The 21,006-nt window shown below is 43.5% G+C and overlaps 1 protein-coding gene across 2 annotated transcripts in view; it reads right to left on the bottom strand.

The window, feature by feature from the left end:
* Positions 1-19,548, bottom strand: part of TMX4 (thioredoxin related transmembrane protein 4) — a 52,505-nt gene extending 32,957 nt beyond the window's left edge. For both annotated transcript variants that reach the window (XM_045010786.1, XM_045010787.1), the window contains exons 1-2: positions 19,337-19,548; positions 2,735-2,850 (exon numbers count right to left, since the gene is read on the bottom strand). In XM_045010786.1, the coding sequence (XP_044866721.1) occupies positions 2,735-2,850; positions 19,337-19,539 (319 nt within the window). In that variant the 5' untranslated portion in view covers positions 19,540-19,548. The remainder of the gene's footprint in view (positions 1-2,734; positions 2,851-19,336) is intronic.
* Positions 19,549-21,006: the final 1,458 nt, after the last annotated feature.

Here is a 21,006-nt window from a genome sequence, read left to right as displayed (position 1 = left end):
GCCTTGCTGCTAAATGATGAACTAGCATTCAGCTGAGCCCTCAAGGGTTAACACATTGTTGTTAATGTAGCTTCTCATCAAGGCAGCACGAACAGGAGGGAGGGGAGACAGCATAGCAGAGAGACAGAGAGAGCTTGGGGCAGCAGCTGCTGTCTCAACTTCCTGATCCACTTAAAAAGACAGTGCACTTAAGAGTGGGTCAGCTTACTTAAAGGGGCAGTGTGCAGCTCACTCTCTCTCCCTCCGTTTCCCCTCCCTGCTCTATATGGAGAAGGGGTAAGCGGGGTGCAGGAGCGAGGGGGACACCTTGACATTAGCGCCTCTTCCCCCGCCCCCCTGCACAGCAAGCAGGAGTCTCTGGGAGCAACTCCAAGGCAGAGGGCAGGAGCAGCACATGGCAGTGGGGGGAGGGACAACTGAACTGCCAATTGATAGCCTGCTGGGCACAAGGAACTTCGGGGAGTGGGGAGCTGATAGGGGGAGCTGATGGGGGGCTGCTGGTCCATCCTGGTTCCAAGCCCCCACCAGCTAGCTGCAACAGGCTGCTCTTCCTGCAAGCAGTGGACAAAGCAGGCGGCAGCCAAACAATGTTAGAAGGGAGCATTGCACAGCTTTAAATGGGCATGTTCCCTAACTGATCAGCAACATAACAACGAAACAATGTTAACCAGGACGACTTTAAGTGAGGAGTTACTGTATTTGAAAATCCTACCAGTAATTTTTAAGTTATTTATCAGAAAGACTAATTCTTTGAAATTTTCCCAAACAATTCTGCTTCTCACAGCCTTATTTTTGAAAGAATCATTTTCTTTAAAAAATCATATGCATCACATAAGTGCCTGTAGGGCCTAATAAAGATCAAAGTCCCATTGTTTTAGCACAGTACAAACACAAAAGAGCTTAAAATCTAATAGGGATTGAAAGATCAAGCTCACAATGGAACACTGGTTTCAATCTTAACTAGAGTGTTGATATTGCAATACTTAGGAGCTCACTGTTTCTTTAATATGAGGAAGCAGAGGTTCGTTTTAATTAAGGTTTAGCCCATGAGAAAAGAAGAATTGTTTTCACACTCATCCATTTATTAATCTGTTAACAATTTGTGGATTCACTAACTGAAGAACCCATACTGGTAGCCTTTCAATTTCAGAGAATTTTGGTGTTCCTCCAACTTTCTAATAATACAACTCACAAGCACACAGTGAGCCCTTAGGAACAGCTAATATTCTTTGTCCTTGAGATTAGAGTTCAGCTTCACAGGTACAGAAAATTAAGTCTGAACTTGTTAAAATTAACAGTATGGAGTTAACTTAATTGCAGTATCACCTGCACTTGAGAAATAAACCCTTAAAGTGTGTATGCGCTTCCACGGTTTGATAAAGCAAAACCATCAGCCATGGTTTTCTGATTTGGATGTAACTAGAACTTCCTCCCACTTTTATCGCAAATCATTACTATAATTAAGCTTAGCAGAATTCATTTTTTTAAAAATTTCAATGGATGATACTGATGTTTATTTTAAAGTATTTTTTTATTGTCATTGATATAAATTTTCATAGTTGTGGGAAATTTGGGGGGGGGGAACAGACAGTAATTATTTAAACGTAGATTTTGAGATTATAACCATTAAACCACAAAGTACCCTTAAATCAAATGCTAATAAAAGATGTCAAGCAGCTTTTTTCTTACTTTGCCCATTTGTAAAGTTTCAATCATCAATGGAAATATTTTTTCATAGGTTTATATGTCTACAGTGAAATTGACGTTTACCGACATTTACTGATAAAAAACTAATCCTTCCAATCCTAACTATAATAAACTTCATTCCTTTGTGGCTAGGATAGAATTGTAAACATATTGCATTTATCTGCACACACTTATAAATCTAACAAAGCTTTTTTTATTTCAAAATGTTACCTATCTGTGTCAGACTTATTCAAAAAACAAACCGAAGGCAGGAAATAGCCTATCTGAAAGTATAATTTATAGAACAAATTTTGTAAAAGCTTTTTTCTATACAAACTTCATTTACAAGAAACAAATTAAACTGGTCCTTTCAAAGTACTTAAAACCATTACTATAGCTAGATAATACAATAAAGCAATAAAGCAGCCAGCTAAAAAGAGAGAGTTTATAAAAATGTCCATTTAGCTTGAGCAGACTTCAAGATTGTTTCCCCAAGTAGAATAATCCATGGTTTTCAACCTTCTTGTTCCCCCAACCATTACTATCCAGTAGGGTGGCCAGACAGCAAGTGTAAAAAATCAGGACAGGGGGCGTAGGATAATAGGAATCTATATAAGAAAAAGCCCCCAAAATCGGGACTGTCCCTATAAAAATCGGGAAATCTGGGCACCCTACTATCAGGCAGTGGAAATATCTCAGTCAAGTAACAGCCTTCCATGGCAGAGGTAGATCAACACACCGGACTCCTTGTTGTTATTGTAGGTAGACGCTTCTAGGGGATGTCCACTACAGAGGGCACTAGAGCAGAAGACCCACACTGATCCTTCTTTTGGAAGATAGAAACACTATGCTGTTAAATTCACAATGCGAGCAGCACAAAGAAATGGAAGGAAATAACATTTATTTTGATTAAATAATCTAATTTTTCTGAGCTGGCCAATTTTTCAGTTGCCCCAGTAAAATGGAGCATTTCCCCAGTAGTTAAGAGCTACACAGGTTCGGGTGTTCCTTTTAAATGCTTATATATAGTGCCCATTTCACAGTGTACCTGGTTCTTGAGTGACGTCCACTTTTCCTACAGTGATCTCTAGATGTTCACTTTCTTTTGCAAAATTCTCCCATGCTGCTTCAATCTGTTGGCAGGCTGGACACCAAGGGGCATAACTAAGAACAGAGAAAAATGTATTAGATTAATATACACACACTGAAATATTTTTTAAAATCAAGCTTTCCAGAAAACACACATCTGATACAATGGAAATATAAAAGTACTGATCACAGATAAATAGACACTTTCTAATTTTTTCTTATTAAGACTACTGGATTTGGGAAAAAAATCAAGAAATCCCAACCAGTTTTAAAAAAATCCCTACGGATTTATAGAAGTTGTTTAAACAATTCACAAGTCTGAAAAGTTCATCTTTTCCAAATCCTTCACAATGCAGCAAACAAATAACTCCATTTACACACAAAATGGATTAATTTTCATGGACGCTGTCAAGAGTTACTGAAGCGAGGCGTATCTTCAAAAATTATGTCCTAAAGACGACATTCTACATCACCTTCATACATCTCCGGGCCCTCCTCTAAATTACATTGACTCTAATTTGTTACTTGATATTATCAAGGCAGAGCACCTATGCTATCAAAGCATATTTGTTTTGACAACATTCTTTAGAGATGCACCCTGACAAAATAAAGTTCATCAAACAGGAAAAAGGCAAACAAGAGCCTATAAAGACTACATGTAGGCATCTGATATGAAAAAGTGGGAAACTTAAACAGAAGAGGAAACAATGAGTTTCCAGAGCCAACTGGAAGGGGGTTGGGAAAGTGGAGAGGCACCACAACCTGCAACAGAAGCTAGGAGTAACAACCTGGACATTAGAACATGGCAACTGATAGTGGCAGCTGGCAACAACAGCACAATTTCGTTTTTTAAGGTCTGGCAGGAAATCCCCATCCCTCTATTATATTCTCCCAAAGAACATGAGGGAGATAAACAGTGATAGCTTGCCTAAGGCAGCTGTTGAGCTAAGGATAGTTTCACAGTACTCTGTGTCTGAAAGTTTTATTTGTTTTTCATAGAATCATAGATTATTAGAGTTGGAAGGAACCTCAAGAGATCATCTAGTCCAACCCCCTGCTCAAAGCAGGACCAATCCCCACTTCCCTAAATGGCTCCCTCGAGGATTGAACTCACAACCCTGGGTTTAGCAGGCCAATGATCAAACCACTGAGCTATCCCTCCCCCTCCATTGAGCATGAATGGCATCCCACCCAACCGCATCATCCTCAATAAATACTTATTATTTGATCCTATAATTCTACTTTGGACAGCTGGCCTTCCTCCGCTAAAGGAGGAAGATTCCCTGTGTGGGACCATGTGCACACATCCAAACCGAATCACCGTGTCTGTGGCCTGATCTTTTTGCATTTATCCCCCTGTGCTCCACTCTGTGAAGGAGAGCAGTGAGGGGAAGAAACACCATGCTGTGCTCCGTAGGTCAGAAAGGGAAAGTGTTATTTTATTTATTTCCTCTTTCACAGTTTGTCACTATGATCCTGCTTTGGGGTGCGGGGGAGGAGGGGCGATTGGGAGGGGAACACAAAATTGGACTCAGGTTGTTTTCAAAACAATTTCCAGTGACTAGTACTCCCATTGCCTTCTACAAGCATGGGGTTATTGTTTCCCCTCCTCCACTTGGGCTCCTTTTGGGTGTCAGCGAAGGGCTCCCCAGAAGCTCTACCCCTTTCTGCTCCATGGAAGCCACATGGACCAGATGGGTCTGTGTTTCCCTGGAGGTCTCAGACTGGGATAGGAGTAGGCATCCCCTGGGGAGTGAGGGGGTGGGATGTTATAGAGGAGGCAGCAGCAGCAGGAAGGAGCTGTGCTAAATTGCCCTGTTAGTGCACTCTCTGGCATTAAAAAGGTGCATGTTGCGTCTGGTGCACTCCAGCCGTGACTCAGACAGAACTGGAGGAAGAGAAAGATGCTGAGCTCTACAATCGTAGCAGTTGATGTGGGCTGTAGAGACTTAGGCGCTATCTTTCATTTGGTACACTGCCCTTCTGGCTCCACTCCCCTCATGGAGATGGGGGGACAGGCTGTCCCTAGACCTGATTTTTCCAATCCTGCCTGGCTCCTTTCCTGCCCCAGGGGAAAGGGTCCAAGGTCCACCACCCCGACTAGGTTCTGAGGAGCAAACTCCATCCTGCCCACTAAGTCAGCCAAGATTCCCAATGACGCACTTAATAACGTCTGTCCCCTGCTTGACGCTTTTCCTTTTGCCACAGGTTTTCTTTAGTTTAGCTCTCTTCATGAAGTCTGAAGGGTCACCATCTACTGCAAACATCGCCAAAGAGGATGCAGAACTGATGAGACTAATGCGGAGTCAAAATGCTAGTTAGAAATTTGAAATAAAAGGTTGACATTTTCCTCAGCTCAGCGGTCTGGTTGGGCTTCCAGCAAAATTGTGGAGGTAGATAAAACAGGTAAAATCCAGGGGGCAGGGCATTCCCCTTGCTTTCAGTGACTGACAGGTCTGGTTCTGCCCCCAAGGTATAAGCAGGATTTTAACAAATCTGTGGACCCTAGCACAAATGAAGAACAATTACTTTTTAATCTTTGTTAGTAGTCTTAGCCCTTAGGTTAGCAGGTGTTAGATATATTTCTCAAGCCTTTTCTCTTTTGACTACCAAGAAACTATACTCCTTTAATGAGCTAAGGCAGCATACACAACAATATTTCTAGTTGAAAGATGCTGTCTTTTCTATTCTTAAATCTGACTTCTTCTGATTAGATATAACTATGTATCTGGAACAAAATGAATAGATGACCGGGGCAATTTCATAGGGGAGAAAAACTATGAATTTTGCTTAGTATGATTGCTTAAAAATTTGTCTGATAGCTGCTTCAATGCCACTAATAACATATGAGAGAATTTGATGTCATTTTAGAAATTAAAAGGGAAATTGTGATTGGAAAAAAAAATGTGTATTGCTTGTGATAATTAGAAATGGAAGCCTTGGCTTGAAAGCTAATATAGTGGAATTATGAAGCAATGGCATATGTATGAGACCATTTAAAAACAAAAGAATATAACATATCCTGAGAGGGAACAAACATTTACAGATAATATTGTAGAAATGCATTTCCCAATAGAGAAGCAACACATTTTTGTACTGTACTTTTTAAGTCAGATTCCCTAAGAGAAAGAGCTTCTGACAAATAAAGCAGATAATATTAACAGAAAAAAAGTCTGTAAAATAACCCTGTGCTCTATGAAGAAAAGAATAAATCATTGAGGTACATTCAGAAATCAGAGAGTAGTCAGAAAATACAAAAGACAAGAAGAAAAACTATTTAATGAGAAAGCAAAAGGTAAGAGATAAAGCCACTGCAGACAGCTGATGTGAGAGCTATGATAAATATAGTAAGAGTATTGAAAGAAAGAAAATCCATAGGCCAACATCCAAGCAAGCAAAATTGGGAATTAAGAATACACCTAAAGCATTCCACATTCAGAATAGTAAGAGAATTAAGTATGTGCTATCCTTTTAGAATTCAAAGCTTCTTGTTTGCTGAGAGTTGAAAATGTAAAGTTTAAGAACTACGGGAAAGAAAAAAATAAATGAGAAATGTTAAACTAAAGCAGAAGTATTTTATATTGTGAGGGTAAAATGTAAGCAAAACCCTCTCTTACACTACAACCAAATTTATAGGAAAGGCTAAATGTGACTGTGTCACTGTAGGCTAAATTAAATTGACAATATTAAAAAGCTGGGCACAACTTAAAGTAATATATTGAATAAAGGAGAGTGGTTTTATTGAGAGGAGGGTTTTGGGCAAGAACATGAAGTCTCCACTCTAACCACAAAAAAAGAAAATATAAAATAAAATAGGCAACATATAAATATTTAGATGAAAAAAAAGGGAGATGAAGATGAACTTAACACTGATACTTGGAGGAGACTTATACAAGACTGTTTATATTACATAACAACATACCCTGCCCAAGATATGCAAGTGGCACTGAGAGCAATGGGAATTTCATTTACAACCAGAGGACGCTTGTTCGCACATCGACCTACATCTGTTATGCACATACCACCCAATACAATGCATAAACCCTGTAATATAAGCAACCCCACAGCCTTCTCTCTCATATATGTCCAACATCCTATGTTACCTCATCTCTCATGTAGACCCTCATCCAATAAGGGACTTACATGGACGAACCCTCATTGTAGTCAATGGGGTTCCAGGCAGGCATAAGTTCCCATTGACTCCAAAGAGGGGCCACCCACATAACTTGGGTCGATAGTAAACAAACAAATAACATGCCAGGACTGAAGTGGCAGCATGACTGAACTGTTTCTTGCTTACAAATTTTATTAATGTTGAGATGGTGCACAGTGTGCTCTTATACAGTAGTAAGTAATATGTGTAGAACTGTAAAAAGAGGAAGTGCCTATTACAGGCACCTTTAACACTAAAAACAAATTGCACAATATGACTGACCCAGCAGCCAAGCTTTCCTATGTAGCAAAAATAATCAGGTACAACTTACAAAGAAGAGATTAAAAAAAAACATCTTTCCCTTAGCTATTCCTCCCTCCTAACTCCGCAAACGTGAGAAAAGAAATGGGTTTTGCAGCATGCCCAGGAAGTCAAACATGAAATTTTCCAGACAGGTACTTCATGCAGAAGGCTCAGCCAGCAGTCCTCCCATCCTTTTAAAAGAAGGGGAATATAGCTGGAACATTGCCATTGACCTCAGTTATGCTATTTTATTTTTATTTTTATAGATATAGATGTGCTGGTCTCTCAAATGTTTTTAGGTGTAGCTTGGCTGTGTTCACAGTAAGTATTTACATTTAGTTTTATTCCCTATTGCAGATCAGGACAGGATTATTAAAGAGGAGATTATTACTACATTCTGCAGTCTACTGTGCACCTGTCACAAGCATTATGAATGTGACACTATTGAACATGTTAAAATAATGGCAAGAGAACCCTCTGTCCTCCTCGGTGCTGCTGCTTTTGTGCCACAATTACATAGACCTACTAACACAGTATATGCGATGGCAGTCTTTCCCCTTCAGTGGGCTATAGGATAGCATATCCATATGTAGGCACTTCTGCCAGGAGTTCCGAGAACAGTGAGAAAGAGCTCTAAGAGCTGAAATCATCTTTTGGCACAATTCCAAATTTTGAGACGCTGCAACCCGCCTTTAACTTTCACTTAGGGTGACCTGATGTCCCGTTTTTAAAGGAACAGTCCCGTTCTTTGGGACTTTCTTATATAGGCGCCTATTACTCTCCCGCCGCCCCGTTTTTTCACACTTGCTATCTACTCACCCTTTCACACTTCATATTTTTATGCACCTTAAGTCAACTGGTTTTGAGTCATTTCTTCGCAAGCTACTCCCAGGCACAGCCTTACAGACCTTAAAACTACTACAGTCCAGTAGTGATCAGACATCAAAAGAATGCAGTGAAATTAAAGAATGTACAGAAAAAACAACGTAGTAAGTCCCAAAATAATCAAGAATTAAACTGGATGGGAACTGGAGGAAAAGAGTACTAAGAATGTGCATGCAGAATGGAGGTGAAGGATGGAATGGAGAAGCACAAAAAAAAATTGTATTCTTTCTCCTATTTCCCGCTGTCTACACCTCTTCCTCTTTAAAAATGACAATGGTTTTCAATAAAAGTTACAGAAAAGATGAGGCTCATGGGAAAGCAAAGACTGAGCTCTTGAAAGAATTTAGGTTTTATCAAATTACATAACAGTGGGATGGGTAATAGATTAATAAAGAAGCTAAAGCCAGTTTATGCCCCTACAACCTAATAATTGGACATAGTGATAGGAATTTTATAAACCCAGCTGCACTACAAATGTGTTACCTGAGAAGATAATCACAAGATGTCCAGTATTTACAAGATCAAAGAAGTTTTTTGTGTTTTTTGGGGGGGGGGGGAATGTTAAACCAAAACGGCACAATCTGGTCTTAAAATAAGATTCCTAGATAATGAAGTTTTTCATGCCTACTAGTTATAAAAGTAAAGCTACAAAAACCATTTGAAGAAATATGACAGATAACTGGTTTCCTGTGAGTCTATTAAGTTATAGGTAACTTAATTGAAGTAACTTTTTTTTTTTACACTGATGCTAAAATAGAAAATATTCAAAATATTTTACCAATGCAGTAGACAACATTTTTCAGATCAGTGCAAAAAATGAGAGCACCAACCAGGAGAGAAAAAAAAAACTCAGCGAAATGCTTCGCGCTAGAATTGTAGGGCACCACTCCTTAAACAGAATCTGCTCCTTTAGAACAGGTCAATGTCACACTGACATCCATAGGTTGTTAACAGGGCCAAAAACACGTACCCTAATGCAATCACAAACAGATATGGTTGAAGTGTATCTGTTTATACTTTTTAAAACTGCCTATGAGGTTCTCTGATGCAAGAGTATAGAATTGTTTTAGTTACTGAACAAATACGCATTTACAATCTTGTTATAAAGGCAATGTTTCCAAATCCTATCTACAATACGCTGTTTGAAACAGAAAGGTGAAATCACTGAGGTCAAAATTTCAAGTCTGGATGCCAAGTAACCTGAGGTTATATGGACAGCTCTTCTCTATCATGCCTTTGAGAAGAGTGCAAGAGTCAGAACTGCAGCAGGGAGAGAAAGCCAACTGATAAAGGGACATATTAACCATGATTATTGATTGTATTGTATCATCCAATTATTGCATTTTGCTGTTGAGCACATGGGGAAAAAGGTGGATTTTCACAGAGCACAGGAATCAGCAATTCTGGGCATCCCGGAATGTAAAAGTAATTTCCTAGAGGCCACCAAAACCACACAAAGCACACAAATCCTCCTGTGGTTTTGCCCCTACTAAAAATACAATTATAAATTGTTTTTATTTATACTGCAGTAGCACCCAAAAGCCAAAGCAAGATTTGAGACCCAGCTGGATTAAGCACTGTTCAGACACAGTAAGACTCCTCCACACAAATCTTAACTGCTTCACCCCTGCTATCTCTTCAGTCACTCTCAGTACAGCCAGCTCCCAGCTAATACTGAGGTTACTTGTAAGGCTGGAAAAGGCCACTAGTGAAAACAAATCCTTAGATTGCTCTTCTCTCCCTCACACCCAAGCACATACTCACAGAGAAGCACACTGTTGATGGGACCAAATATGGCAACAAAACTAGCCTCAAAACAGTGAGTTAAACTTTATTAAAGCCATACTATTTGCTGTGCTAAATTTTACAAGTGGCCAAATGGCCCAGAAAGCCAGGGAGGCAGAAGAATCTAATCTGAACTGTGATCATATCAACAGTGGTAGTGGGGATCAGGACAGATATTTAACACACCTAAGTTTTATCTCAGAGTTCATCTTCCATTGCACCTACTGAGGATCCAGGGATGGACAGACTCAAACCGGCCTACATCTAAAGCTCACACACACACACAAACCCTAAGGGGAGGAGCCAACGGACCCAGGCATCAAAAGATCACAGAGGATAAAAAAAATGGGAAAACGGGGGAGGAGGTTCAAAAGGAGGGATCCAGAGGGGGACACTGAGCAGAGAACCCTAGACAGCGCCCACTGCTCCTTGAAGGCAACCCAGAGGAACTCTGCCTGGAGGTGTGACTTGAGGGAAGATCAGAAATAGACCCTGCAGCTGCAGAGCCCCCAGCCCCCATCCAACTTCCTCCTACTGATATGATGGACAGACACCATGGCCACTGCCAGAAGGAGGTTGACGAGGCGGTCTTGCAACTTTGGGGGGCCACGGATAGGGTGTGCATAAATCAGGAGGTGTGGGTAAAGTGCAGCCAAAACTTAAGGAGGAAGTTTTGGAGGAGCTGGAAGAGGAGCTGCAACCTGGCACATTTGATGTAAATGTGTGCCTGTGTCTCCCTCTCACCACAGAAAGGACAAGTGTCAGGGGAGGTCGTGAACCACACCAAGTACACCCCATGCTTACAGCTCCATGAAGGAGATGCCAACTAACATCCCCGGTGGGCCACAGGAACACAGACTGACCCACTATGGTTCCTCGCCCTACCTGGGTGGTGAAAGGTCCCACAATTTGGTCTCAAGGAGGGACATGATTGTGAGGAAATTAAGAGTGAGGAGCACGAGCATGTACAGCTGTTTCTTGGGCGTGATTCAGTGACACCCTGGCTGCAAGTCTCACAGCTGGCTCAGGTGGTGTGTGAGGAAGGAGGGACCAAGGGGGCTCACAAGGTAGGGTCCGATGGCGAGGTCCCTTACATCTTCCACTGCAGGTACTCCCTACTATTCACTCACTCATCCAGCTCAGTGACACGGCTGAGGAGGCAGAATGTCCTTCCCTTCTGTCCTATCAAATTTGATATGCCTTTTTACAGCAACAGGGGATTAGCTTTTTTTTTTTTTTTTTTTTTTTGGAAGTTCAAATCCAAATTTGATAGGGCAGCCTCAGATCATATGCAAAAGATTTTCTCAAAGGAGGGGGAAGGAATACTCATCATCTGTGGCCTATCATCACCAGGAGAGTACCCTCATTTTGCCTGTAATTTGTCAGTCTTTCAAGGTCCAGACTGACAGATCCTCAAATATTTAGAAATGTATATTTAATATAATGATCTATTCTGGTTCTCCCCTTTTCAAGTGCTCAAAGCAAGAATATTTCACCTTGTTTTTAAAACTTATTAATGGTTTCAAGGGGGAAAAAAATCTCTATATTTACTTTCTCAGAGACTGCACTTAACACTGGGCTTTCCGAAGCTTTATCCACTGAAGGAGCTGTGGACTCATGCACTTCAAAGCCCAGAAGCAACTGTGAGAGTATATTTCTTCTACATTAGGTCCTGGCAACAGTATGAATCACGTAAGGAAGTTGTTGCCTTTATGAGATGTAATTAAACATAACATGATGTAACATAAACAAAAAAAAGATTCAGGAGTATAAAGAATGCAAGCAGAAGTCCCGCAGCAGCAGGATGGCTATCCAGTTTATTGCCCTGAATGCAGCATGTATGATTACCTGCCTTGTGGGCAGCTGGTGTATGTGTGCATTTGGTGAAAGGAGCTCATGGCCCTCAGAGACCAAGTACAGATTCTTGACACTAGAGTGGGTGACCTGGACGAGCTAAGGGAGATAGAGAGCAGGTCTACACTAGAAGTGTTACATCCGATGTAGATGTGCCGCTGTACTGTGTACCATGAAGACCCTCTACGCCACTCTCCTATCAGCGTAATTACTCCACCTCCATGAGAGGCAGAAGCTATGTCTGCAGGAAGGTGTCTCCTACCGACATTGCGCCAGTGTGGACACCACTTACGTCACTGTAACTTGCGCTGCTCGGAGGGGGGAGGGGGGAGTCTCTTTCACACCCTTGAGCAACATAAGTTAGATCAACTTAAGTGGTCGCATAGATCTGCCCAGAGACACATAAAAGAGACTTTGAGACAAGGAACACATGAAACCCAAAATCCATACTAGAGGAAGGTGAAGATAGAAAGCCAGACCCTGTTGATCAAGAAGATAAATACGGACTTTTATGCTATTATGAGAGGGAAATCATGGCCCAGCAGATATCATTGGAAAAATTTTCGTTGACTTCAATGGAATGAGGATTTCACTTCAGAGATCTTATTGTGCGCAGGAACCTACCACTGTTTTCCACCAGTCCCAAATAGTTTACAGACCAGCATCTCCCCTTCATATCCTATATACTGCGCTTCCTTCCATCATCTTCTGCACCCTCTACATTCCCGTAATACATTTTCCTCAGATTAGCTTCATGCTATAGTTCCTCTTTACATGAGCCTACAGTCTATTCTTTCAGTGAACTCCACTCAGGGTATGTATGTAAGATTTATTGTCTATTAACATGTCTGTTACAAAGTGTGGCATTATTTATAGAGAGGAAATCACATTTCAAATCTTTGAATGTGTGTCCAAAACAGAGATATATAAAAAGAATTGATAATCATGCTCTTAAAAGCATTTCCTCCCCTTTATAACCGAATATGGTAAAATAATCCAGCATTTCACTTAAGCAGGAAGCTGGTGACTAACATATACCCGCAGTAGCTACTATTGGCACTGTTTTCTTCCTCTTCTGTTGTTGCAGTGGCAAAGCATAGCAAAGAGTACCACTTGAGTTAGGTTTCTTAACATGCACAGCAGCACCAGCCCGACATTCAAGGAGTTTCAGGCTGATGAAGCAGGGTTTTTTTTTTAAACCTCCTTAATCCATGAATTGTGAAGCAAGGGAGATGTATATTGCAAATACATAGTACGCAAACCAAAACATCAGGAATGCAGGTAGTGTTATCACTGCTCTTCAGGAGTTATTTTAGGACCATTCAAATCTTGTTTTTACAATAGCTGCCTCAACACTCTGTGTTGTTTAATCCAGGACAGGCTGCATTCTCCAAGGGAATAAAAGATAAGTAGACTCACCAAGATTCTGCAGGAATAGAGACCTGATTTCTATGAGATGAGAAGAGTGTCACCTTTCACAAAACTCAGTAAGTCTCGAGTGCACTCATCTGGCCAGTCAACACAAAGATCCAGGAATTAACCTCTGTAATCCACTAACACCCATATCACAATGGAGCTGAATTTAAGATTGATATATTGATGCTTTTTGTTATGAGCAGAAAAATATGTGAGTTCCATCAATCTGTCCACTATAGCTGCAGAAGGCCCAGACGGTATGCCTACACTCCAACTGAACAACCATGGCTGGCCCATGCCAGCTGACTCCGACTTGCAGGGCCCGGGCTAAGGGCCTGTTTCACTCTGGTGTAGATATGGCTCAGGCTCCAATCCAATCTCTGGGACCCTCTCGCCTCGCAGGGTCCTAGAGCCTGAGCTCCAGCCCAAGACTCTACACCTCAATTAAACAGCCCCTTAGTCCAAATCCCGCAAGCCCGGGCCAGACATGGGTTTTTAATTGCAGTGTAGACATACCCTACCCTATGCTCAAACCCTCAACAGTAAACACTATCTCTGGATTCTATTGCTGTATAGACTATTAGCACAATGGCTTACACTGTAGACTTGCCTACACTATACATGGAGGACAAATAAGTGGTACTTGATATCTACAAACAGCATCCTCACAGCACTTGCCTGGGTAGCACTTGTGGCAGGCCAAAGCCCTTACGCATCTTTGCTAGTTCTTACACCATTAGTTCAACTGAGGCCTAGTCCAAAACAAATGCGCCACTGAGCCAGAGTTCATGGCCAACAAACAGATAAACCAGGCACTATCAGGCCGTTCAATCCACTGCTAGACCCGGAATAGTGTTCAAGGCCTGTGCAGTTGTCAACAGTCACACTTGCATATAAAGGTGTGAGAACTCACGGACAACCTTCTGGCTCTCAAGTCATTCCTCCCACAAGTACAGGATACAGTGGTTCAAGTTGCCACAGACAACTTGTCAGCAATGTATTCATATAACACAAAACCAACAATAATACAAACAACATAAAACCAAAAAAAATATTTGTGGAATGTATGTTTTCTACTCTGTAAGCTTAGAAAAAATAGAAGATGATTTAAAAGCCTTTACAATCCTGTTCATATTAGCCTCCTATCATCACCATTTCTTGCAAATGTTGGATCTCACACACTTCAGCACGCTCCTTGTCACATTGATGCAAACAGAAGACCCAAAAAAGCTATAATTTCTTTCAAAGACTGTTATCCTACATTTCATTGACAAAATGTTCTACAGTATTTCCAGACCCTGCAACTTTGCCAACTGTGAATGGGTGAACAGTTACAAAAACCTATCCAAGAACTCATTTTTTTTATTGGTGTGTTCTGCAGTGATACACTGTACTATTCTGGAAAAAGAACTTGACTCTTCACATCTGGTATTGTGTAGAAAAAGTTAAAATTGAAATGCTGACATTCAAGACTTTTCTGTTTTCTATTTGCTGCTTATAAATGGTGTCAGTACTATGCACTGTTCCCTAAGTATTTGCCATTGTACCATTTTGAACAAATGACAGCATTTTTCAGATATGCAGGTCAACATGGTCTAGACAGCAGCCCTTACTATACGACAGACAACTTACAGCCTTTAAATAGGGATCTCCATGTAGTTATGGCTGCCACAGAAGTGCTAAGAGAACTCATCATGTGTTAGTGTAGAAAGAAAACTTTGGAGACACCAAACGAATTGGAAAAAATGCCAGGCCTCCCAATCAGCTAGGATTTTTATGTCAAATACTGCAACAATTTCAGAGGAGTATATCGGGCTAAATTCTGGATCAAGAGACTGTTAACTGGGTGGGAATCTCACCTGCAGGTCAGCAGTTCAAACCCAGACAAAGTAAGCAATGACAAACAGTTTTCATCATTTAATGGCTGTTCTGTGAATACCAGTGGATCTCAGACTAGTTTCTAGTACAGGGGTGGGCAAACTACGGCCCGGGGATCGCATCCGGCCCACCAGACATTTTAACCCAGCCCTCAAGTTCCCGCCGGGGAGCGGGGTCCAGGGCTTGGCCTGCTCCGGTGCTCCAGCCAGGGAGTGGGGTCAGGGGCTTGCCCCGCTCCGCAGAGCTTCCAGAAGCAGTAGCATGTCCCTCCTCCAGCTCTTACGTGTAGGGGCAGCCAAGGGGCTCTGCACGCTGCCCCCGCAGCTCCCATTGGCCGCAGACCTGCCTGGCTGCACCTCCACATAGAAGCCGGAGGTGGGACATGCCGCTGTTTCTGGGAGCAGCTTGAGGTAAGCACCGCCTGGAGCCTGCATCCCTGACCCCTCCTGCACCTGAACCCCCTGCCCCAGCCTTGATCCCCCTCCTTCTCTCCCTCCAAACCCCTCGGTCCCAGCCTAGAGCACCCTCCTGACCGCCCCCCCCACACACACACACTCAACCCCCAATTTTGTGAGCATTCATGGCCCGCCATACAATTTCCATACCCAGATGTGGCTCTCAGGACAAAAAGATTGCCCACCCCTGTTCTAGTAGAAAGACATCAAGGCTCCTGATCACAAATCCAGCACCAGTGGATTAACTCCTTCAGCAAAGGCCAAGCACAAAATGCATACAGAGACTGAAGCTCACTATCTCTTAGAGGGATGACCCCTTGAGGTCAAGTCAGAGGCACTTGAGGATGTGCAAGGAAAGAGCATGGAGAAACTTAAACAGCTATTTCATATTGCACTCTGTTTATACATAGACACTGTATGTAACTACCATAAGGGGAAAGAATTTATGCAAGTCAAGTCCTGTCCCCCCCCGGACCCTCATACTCAGCTAGTGGTAAAACCTGGGCTGATAGGTTTCCCAGGCTACCATCTCCACGCATCATTTATCTTTATCACTTCTAAGCAGAGTTAACACTACAGTTGTAGTGTGGAAAATATGATTTTCAGATTCATGAAGTTAGTGGAATGGCAAAAAAAAACATTGTAGACATCAGTCCAACAGAGGAGTTTGTTGCCAGTTATAAAAAAAACAGGAGCCTTCATTTTTAAATTTAAAATACCACAAGAAGTATATTACTTTGTCTTTAAAAGTCCCAGTGTGACATAATTCAGGTGATTTAGTTAAATTAAGCACCAGTTTTGAGAAGAGGAGTGCATCTGACTGAAACAAGGTCTGAGGTCTAACCAGCACTGAGTTCTGACAAAATGAGCTATTAGGGAATGAAAACTAACCCAATAATGTCCTTGCTCCACCACTTTTTGGTTTTAGACATTCACCACCATCTTTGCATGCTCCCTTTCCGCCTCCCCCTTTTTTTTGGCAGGTTGTGAGAGAGTTTGGGGGCTGGTTGCTTAAAACATTTTCCACCTTACTTTTTATGGCCAAGAGAAAGCGAGGAGCCACCACCATGAACCACCCACTTGATTTTAGTATAAAGTTATTATTCATACACAGGCTAGTGAATCATCTTCTTTCTTCATATAAAAACCTTAATTTATAAACCTTCATAGAAAGAGTCTAAATGACTTATGGTTACTGAAAAAGGTACTAGGAAATCATTAATATATCATTTGATGATTATCAGTGGCTCATAATATTTTTCATACTGCAGTACAAGGCAAGACACTAACTACCTGATGACCTCAACTCTATTTTTTTGTTTTCCTTCTATTTATATCAGAAGCTTTCCTTTCAATTTTCATATCACATTTTTGTATTTAAGATAAACAAGGATATACAATAAACCAATGAAAAATCAAGCCCTTATCCTATAAAACCTTACTCACAATTGTGAGTAAGGGAGTGTCTCTAAAGCAGGGCCTTCAAGATGGTCAGGCATAATGTCTATTTTGACTACTTACTGATATTACTAAGACTCCAATAGGCTTGTGAAATCTAAAATTCCTAGTGGAGCTAGACAGTCCCTCCCTTTAATCACCTCCCAATGCAGGGTGACTCAATCCCAGTAGAAGAAAAATAACAAGGCAGAAACAAACCTAGGGAAATGTTCTAAAAACAAACTTGAATGCAGCTTTCATAGACTCAATGCTAGTTTACATCATAAATTTACCCAAGGATTTACTGAAGTTTAACACCCACCACCATCAACTTTGAGTCATGTTATTTAAACATGCACAGGCTTTCTAGGAATAAAGCATACAGAATTAGATCATCCAAACTAACTCACTGCTTCAGCCTCGGACTAAGCTCTTTACTCTCTGTTATGAAGAGCATTTTTTAGAAAACAAAAATTTAAGAAACAAGTACACGTGGTTGCAAAGGACATCACTAGTAGTTCATAGTTTGTTTTTAACTGCTTGGATACTCAAGCTGTGAGAGCACTTTTACAGAAAGGCAGCAAACATGCCAAGAAACAAATTGCACTTTACAGCATCCCTGCACACAAAACCAGGGAAATATAAACCCTTTTTAATGCTTGTTTTTAAAATGTTTTGTGGAAAAACAAAATTGTTGTTTCTAAACAAATACAGCTGGGCTAGCCTGTAAGTTCAAAATATCTGTACTTCAGACACTTGAATGGTCTGATATCCTGGGTGAAATCCTAGCATCATTCCAGTCAATGGGAGTTTTCCATTGACGTAAGTGAACTTCGCTCTATCCACAGAAGTCAATGGCAGAACTCCTATGGATGTCAATGGGAGAAAGAACACGCTCATGAGGCATTTTTTGTGTTTCATATCTTCCAAAGACAAGGAGAATTGGACACACCCTGCTGGGAAGTAAAAAGAGAGAGGGATGGACTTTGTAGTTTTGCACTTGTAGTTACTAGCTTAAAAAACTACTGACACTCATGTATAGTGCCACTGGATCCCAATTTTGCATCCCTTACTCCAACAAAACTCAATGGAAGCTTTGAGTGCAAAGAAGATGCAGGACACATGCTTAACTTTTCAAACACAAATAGTCTCACTAAAGTCCATGGGACTACTAACGTGCAGCAAATTAAGCATGTTCTTAAGTGTTTTGGGCCCTGATTATGCAAACATTATTTAGTGGATTTCCCACTGCCTGTTGAAGACAGAGATAACAGTACATAATATTTGTCACAGGAGTATAGGCCTGGTAAGGCTGTCCACGTAAAGCAGGGGTAGTCACTTATTTTTTGTTAAGGTCCAAATTTCTTAGTCAAGATCCAGATGCCAAAGAAAACAACAACAACAAGTAGTAAATAAAAAGATTTTAGGGTCTGTTCAAAAGCATCTGGCGGTCCAGATTTGGCCCGCGGTCTGCCTATTGACTACCCCCGATGTAAAGGATTTGCTGGATCAGGCCCATATTTCAGAACATTCTTATCTAATCTGAAGAAACACACTGTATTTGGGGGACATTAGTTACTACAAACGTGAACGAAAATAATGATGTCCCAAGTAATGCAGTCACGCTCTCGTTCCAAGACGGCACACACGGGGGAAAATATCACTCTAGGGATGACAGCGGGTGAGGGGTGGCCCTCTCCTGGGGCGGCAGAAGCTATGGACAATAGGTCGTCCCAGGCAGGGCTATGGATGGCTGGACTGTCGGGGGGGGGGGGGAAGGGTGCGCTATATAGGGACAGTCCGCGGGGGGGGGGGGCCGCTATAGAGAACGGACTGTCCCGGGGGGGTGGAGGGCACTATAGAGGATGAGCTGTCCGCGAGGGGGGAGCAGACTGTACCGGGGGGGCGGGCTATAGAGAACAGACTGTCCCGGGGGGCAGGGGTAGAGAGCGCTAAAGAGGACAGACTGTCCCGGGGGGGGGCTATAGAGAACGGACTGTCCCGGGGGGGGAGCGGACTGTCCTGGGTGGGGGCGGGCTATAGAGGACGGGCTGTCCCGGGGTGGGCGGGGGTGGACTGTCCCGGGGGGGGGCTATAGAGAACGGACTGTCCCGGGGGGGGAGCGGACTGTCCCGGGGGGGGGGGGAGCGGGCTATAAAGGACGGACTGTCCCGGGGGGGGGAGCAGCGGGCTATAGAGGACGGACTGTCCCGGGGGGGAGCGGACTGTCCCGGGGGGGGCGGGCTATAGAGAATGGACTGTCCCAGGGGGGTGGAGGGGCGCTATAGGGGACAGACTGTCCCGGGGGGGGCGGGGGCGGACTGTCCGGCGGGGGGGGGCTATACAGGACGGACCCTCCCGGGGGGGAGGTGCCGGCGGCGGGGCCGTTACTCACAATTGCACCATCCACTGGCCCTGCAGCACCAGGCTCCAGTTGGCGGCGCTCAGGACCTGCACGCAATGGCCCCGCTGCTCGCCGGGGCTGCCCACCTCGGAGGGGCGGGAGGCGGCGGCGGGGCCCAGCGCCAGCGCCAGCCAGGCAGCCAGGAGCGCTGTCACCGCGGCGCCAGGCCTGGCTCCCCGCGCGCCCGCCGCCATCTTCCCCGGCGCGGCCCGGCCCGGCCCAGCCGCGCGCAGGAAGCGGCCCAGGGGGCGGGGCCTCGCTGAGCAGGGCGGCCCGGGGGCGGGGCCTGGGCAGACTGGGCGGGGCTTTCAGACAGCGGGACAGGGCCTGGGGGTGGGGCCCGGGGAGGACTGGGCGGGGCGTCACTCGGGGCGGGAACGAGGGGGCGGGGTCTGTGGGGGCGAAGCAGAGGCAGAACCGCCAGGGGGGAGTTGGTGTGAGTCCTGCTGCAGCCCAGGGGGCTGGGGCTAGGTGCCCTGGGCACCTGTCTGTCGGGTGACCAGATGTCCCGATTTTATAGGGACAGGCCTGATTTTTGGGTCTTTTTCTTATATTTATATAGGCCCCTATTACCCTCCCACCCCCATCCTGATTTTTCACACTTGCTGTCTGGTCACCCTACCTGTGTGGCAGGGCTGTGAGCATGGGTCACGTGTGCGCTAGTGCACTTGCCCATCATGCCGCCACATCCATTGCCTAATGCGTGTGCACACCCTTCTGTACCAGTGTTCTAGTGTATGTTTGTTCCTTTGGCCTTGTTAGGCCTGGTCTACACTAGGGGGGGGGGTCGAACTAAGGAACGCAAGTTCTCCAAGTACCTTAGTTCAAACTACTTACCTGTCCAGACGCCGCGGGATCGAAGTCCGCGGCTCCCCTGTCGACTCCGCCACCGCCGTTCGTATTGGTGGAGTTCCGGAGTCGACGGGAGCGCGTTCGGAGTTCGATATATCGCGTCTAGATGAGACGCGATATATCGAACTCCGAGAAGTCGATCGCTACCCGCCGACCCGGGCGGGTAGTATGGACGTACCCTTAGTCCCCATTTGCCATTGTAAATTGACTGCCTGACTTTCCAGTAGAACTGGGCTGAGACTGCATTTGAATCTGTGACTCCCAAGCAATCCCTACACTGTGACTAAAATAACACCCCAAAAGCATTTCCTATGGTATAGTAAATACCAGTTGCAAGTATAGGTGCTACTACAAATATGACTGTAAAATCTAGTAACGGAGGGTATGTAATTTTATCACAGTCCATAAAAAAATGTTCATAATGTTAGAGTCCACTTTCCAAATGGGATATGATGCAGCTAATACCAGGCACAGTGGATTCAAGTCAATTATAATTATCTAGTGCAACACACTGAATAGTGCAAATGCCAAAAATGCCCTCCACTGAAAGGACTGCTGAATTCCTATACTTCTACAATAGTGGTTTTTAACCTGTGCCCCATGGACCCTGAGGTTCTGCAGACTATGTCTAAGGAGCCTGAGAAAGGTTGTCATTACCATAGAACAGTGTTTTTTTAACCTGTGGTCCCTGGCCCCAGGGGTCTGCTGACAGTGTCTAAGATTTCCAAAGAGATCAGCACCACTGCTTGAGATATTTTTAGGGATCTGCAAATGAAAAAAAGGTTGAAAACCACTTTCCTACAAAATAA

This window comes from Mauremys mutica, chromosome 3 (assembly GCF_020497125.1).
Source record: "Mauremys mutica isolate MM-2020 ecotype Southern chromosome 3, ASM2049712v1, whole genome shotgun sequence".
Taxonomy (NCBI): Eukaryota; Metazoa; Chordata; order Testudines; family Geoemydidae; genus Mauremys; species Mauremys mutica.
This window is presented reverse-complemented; position numbering and strand designations above follow the sequence as displayed.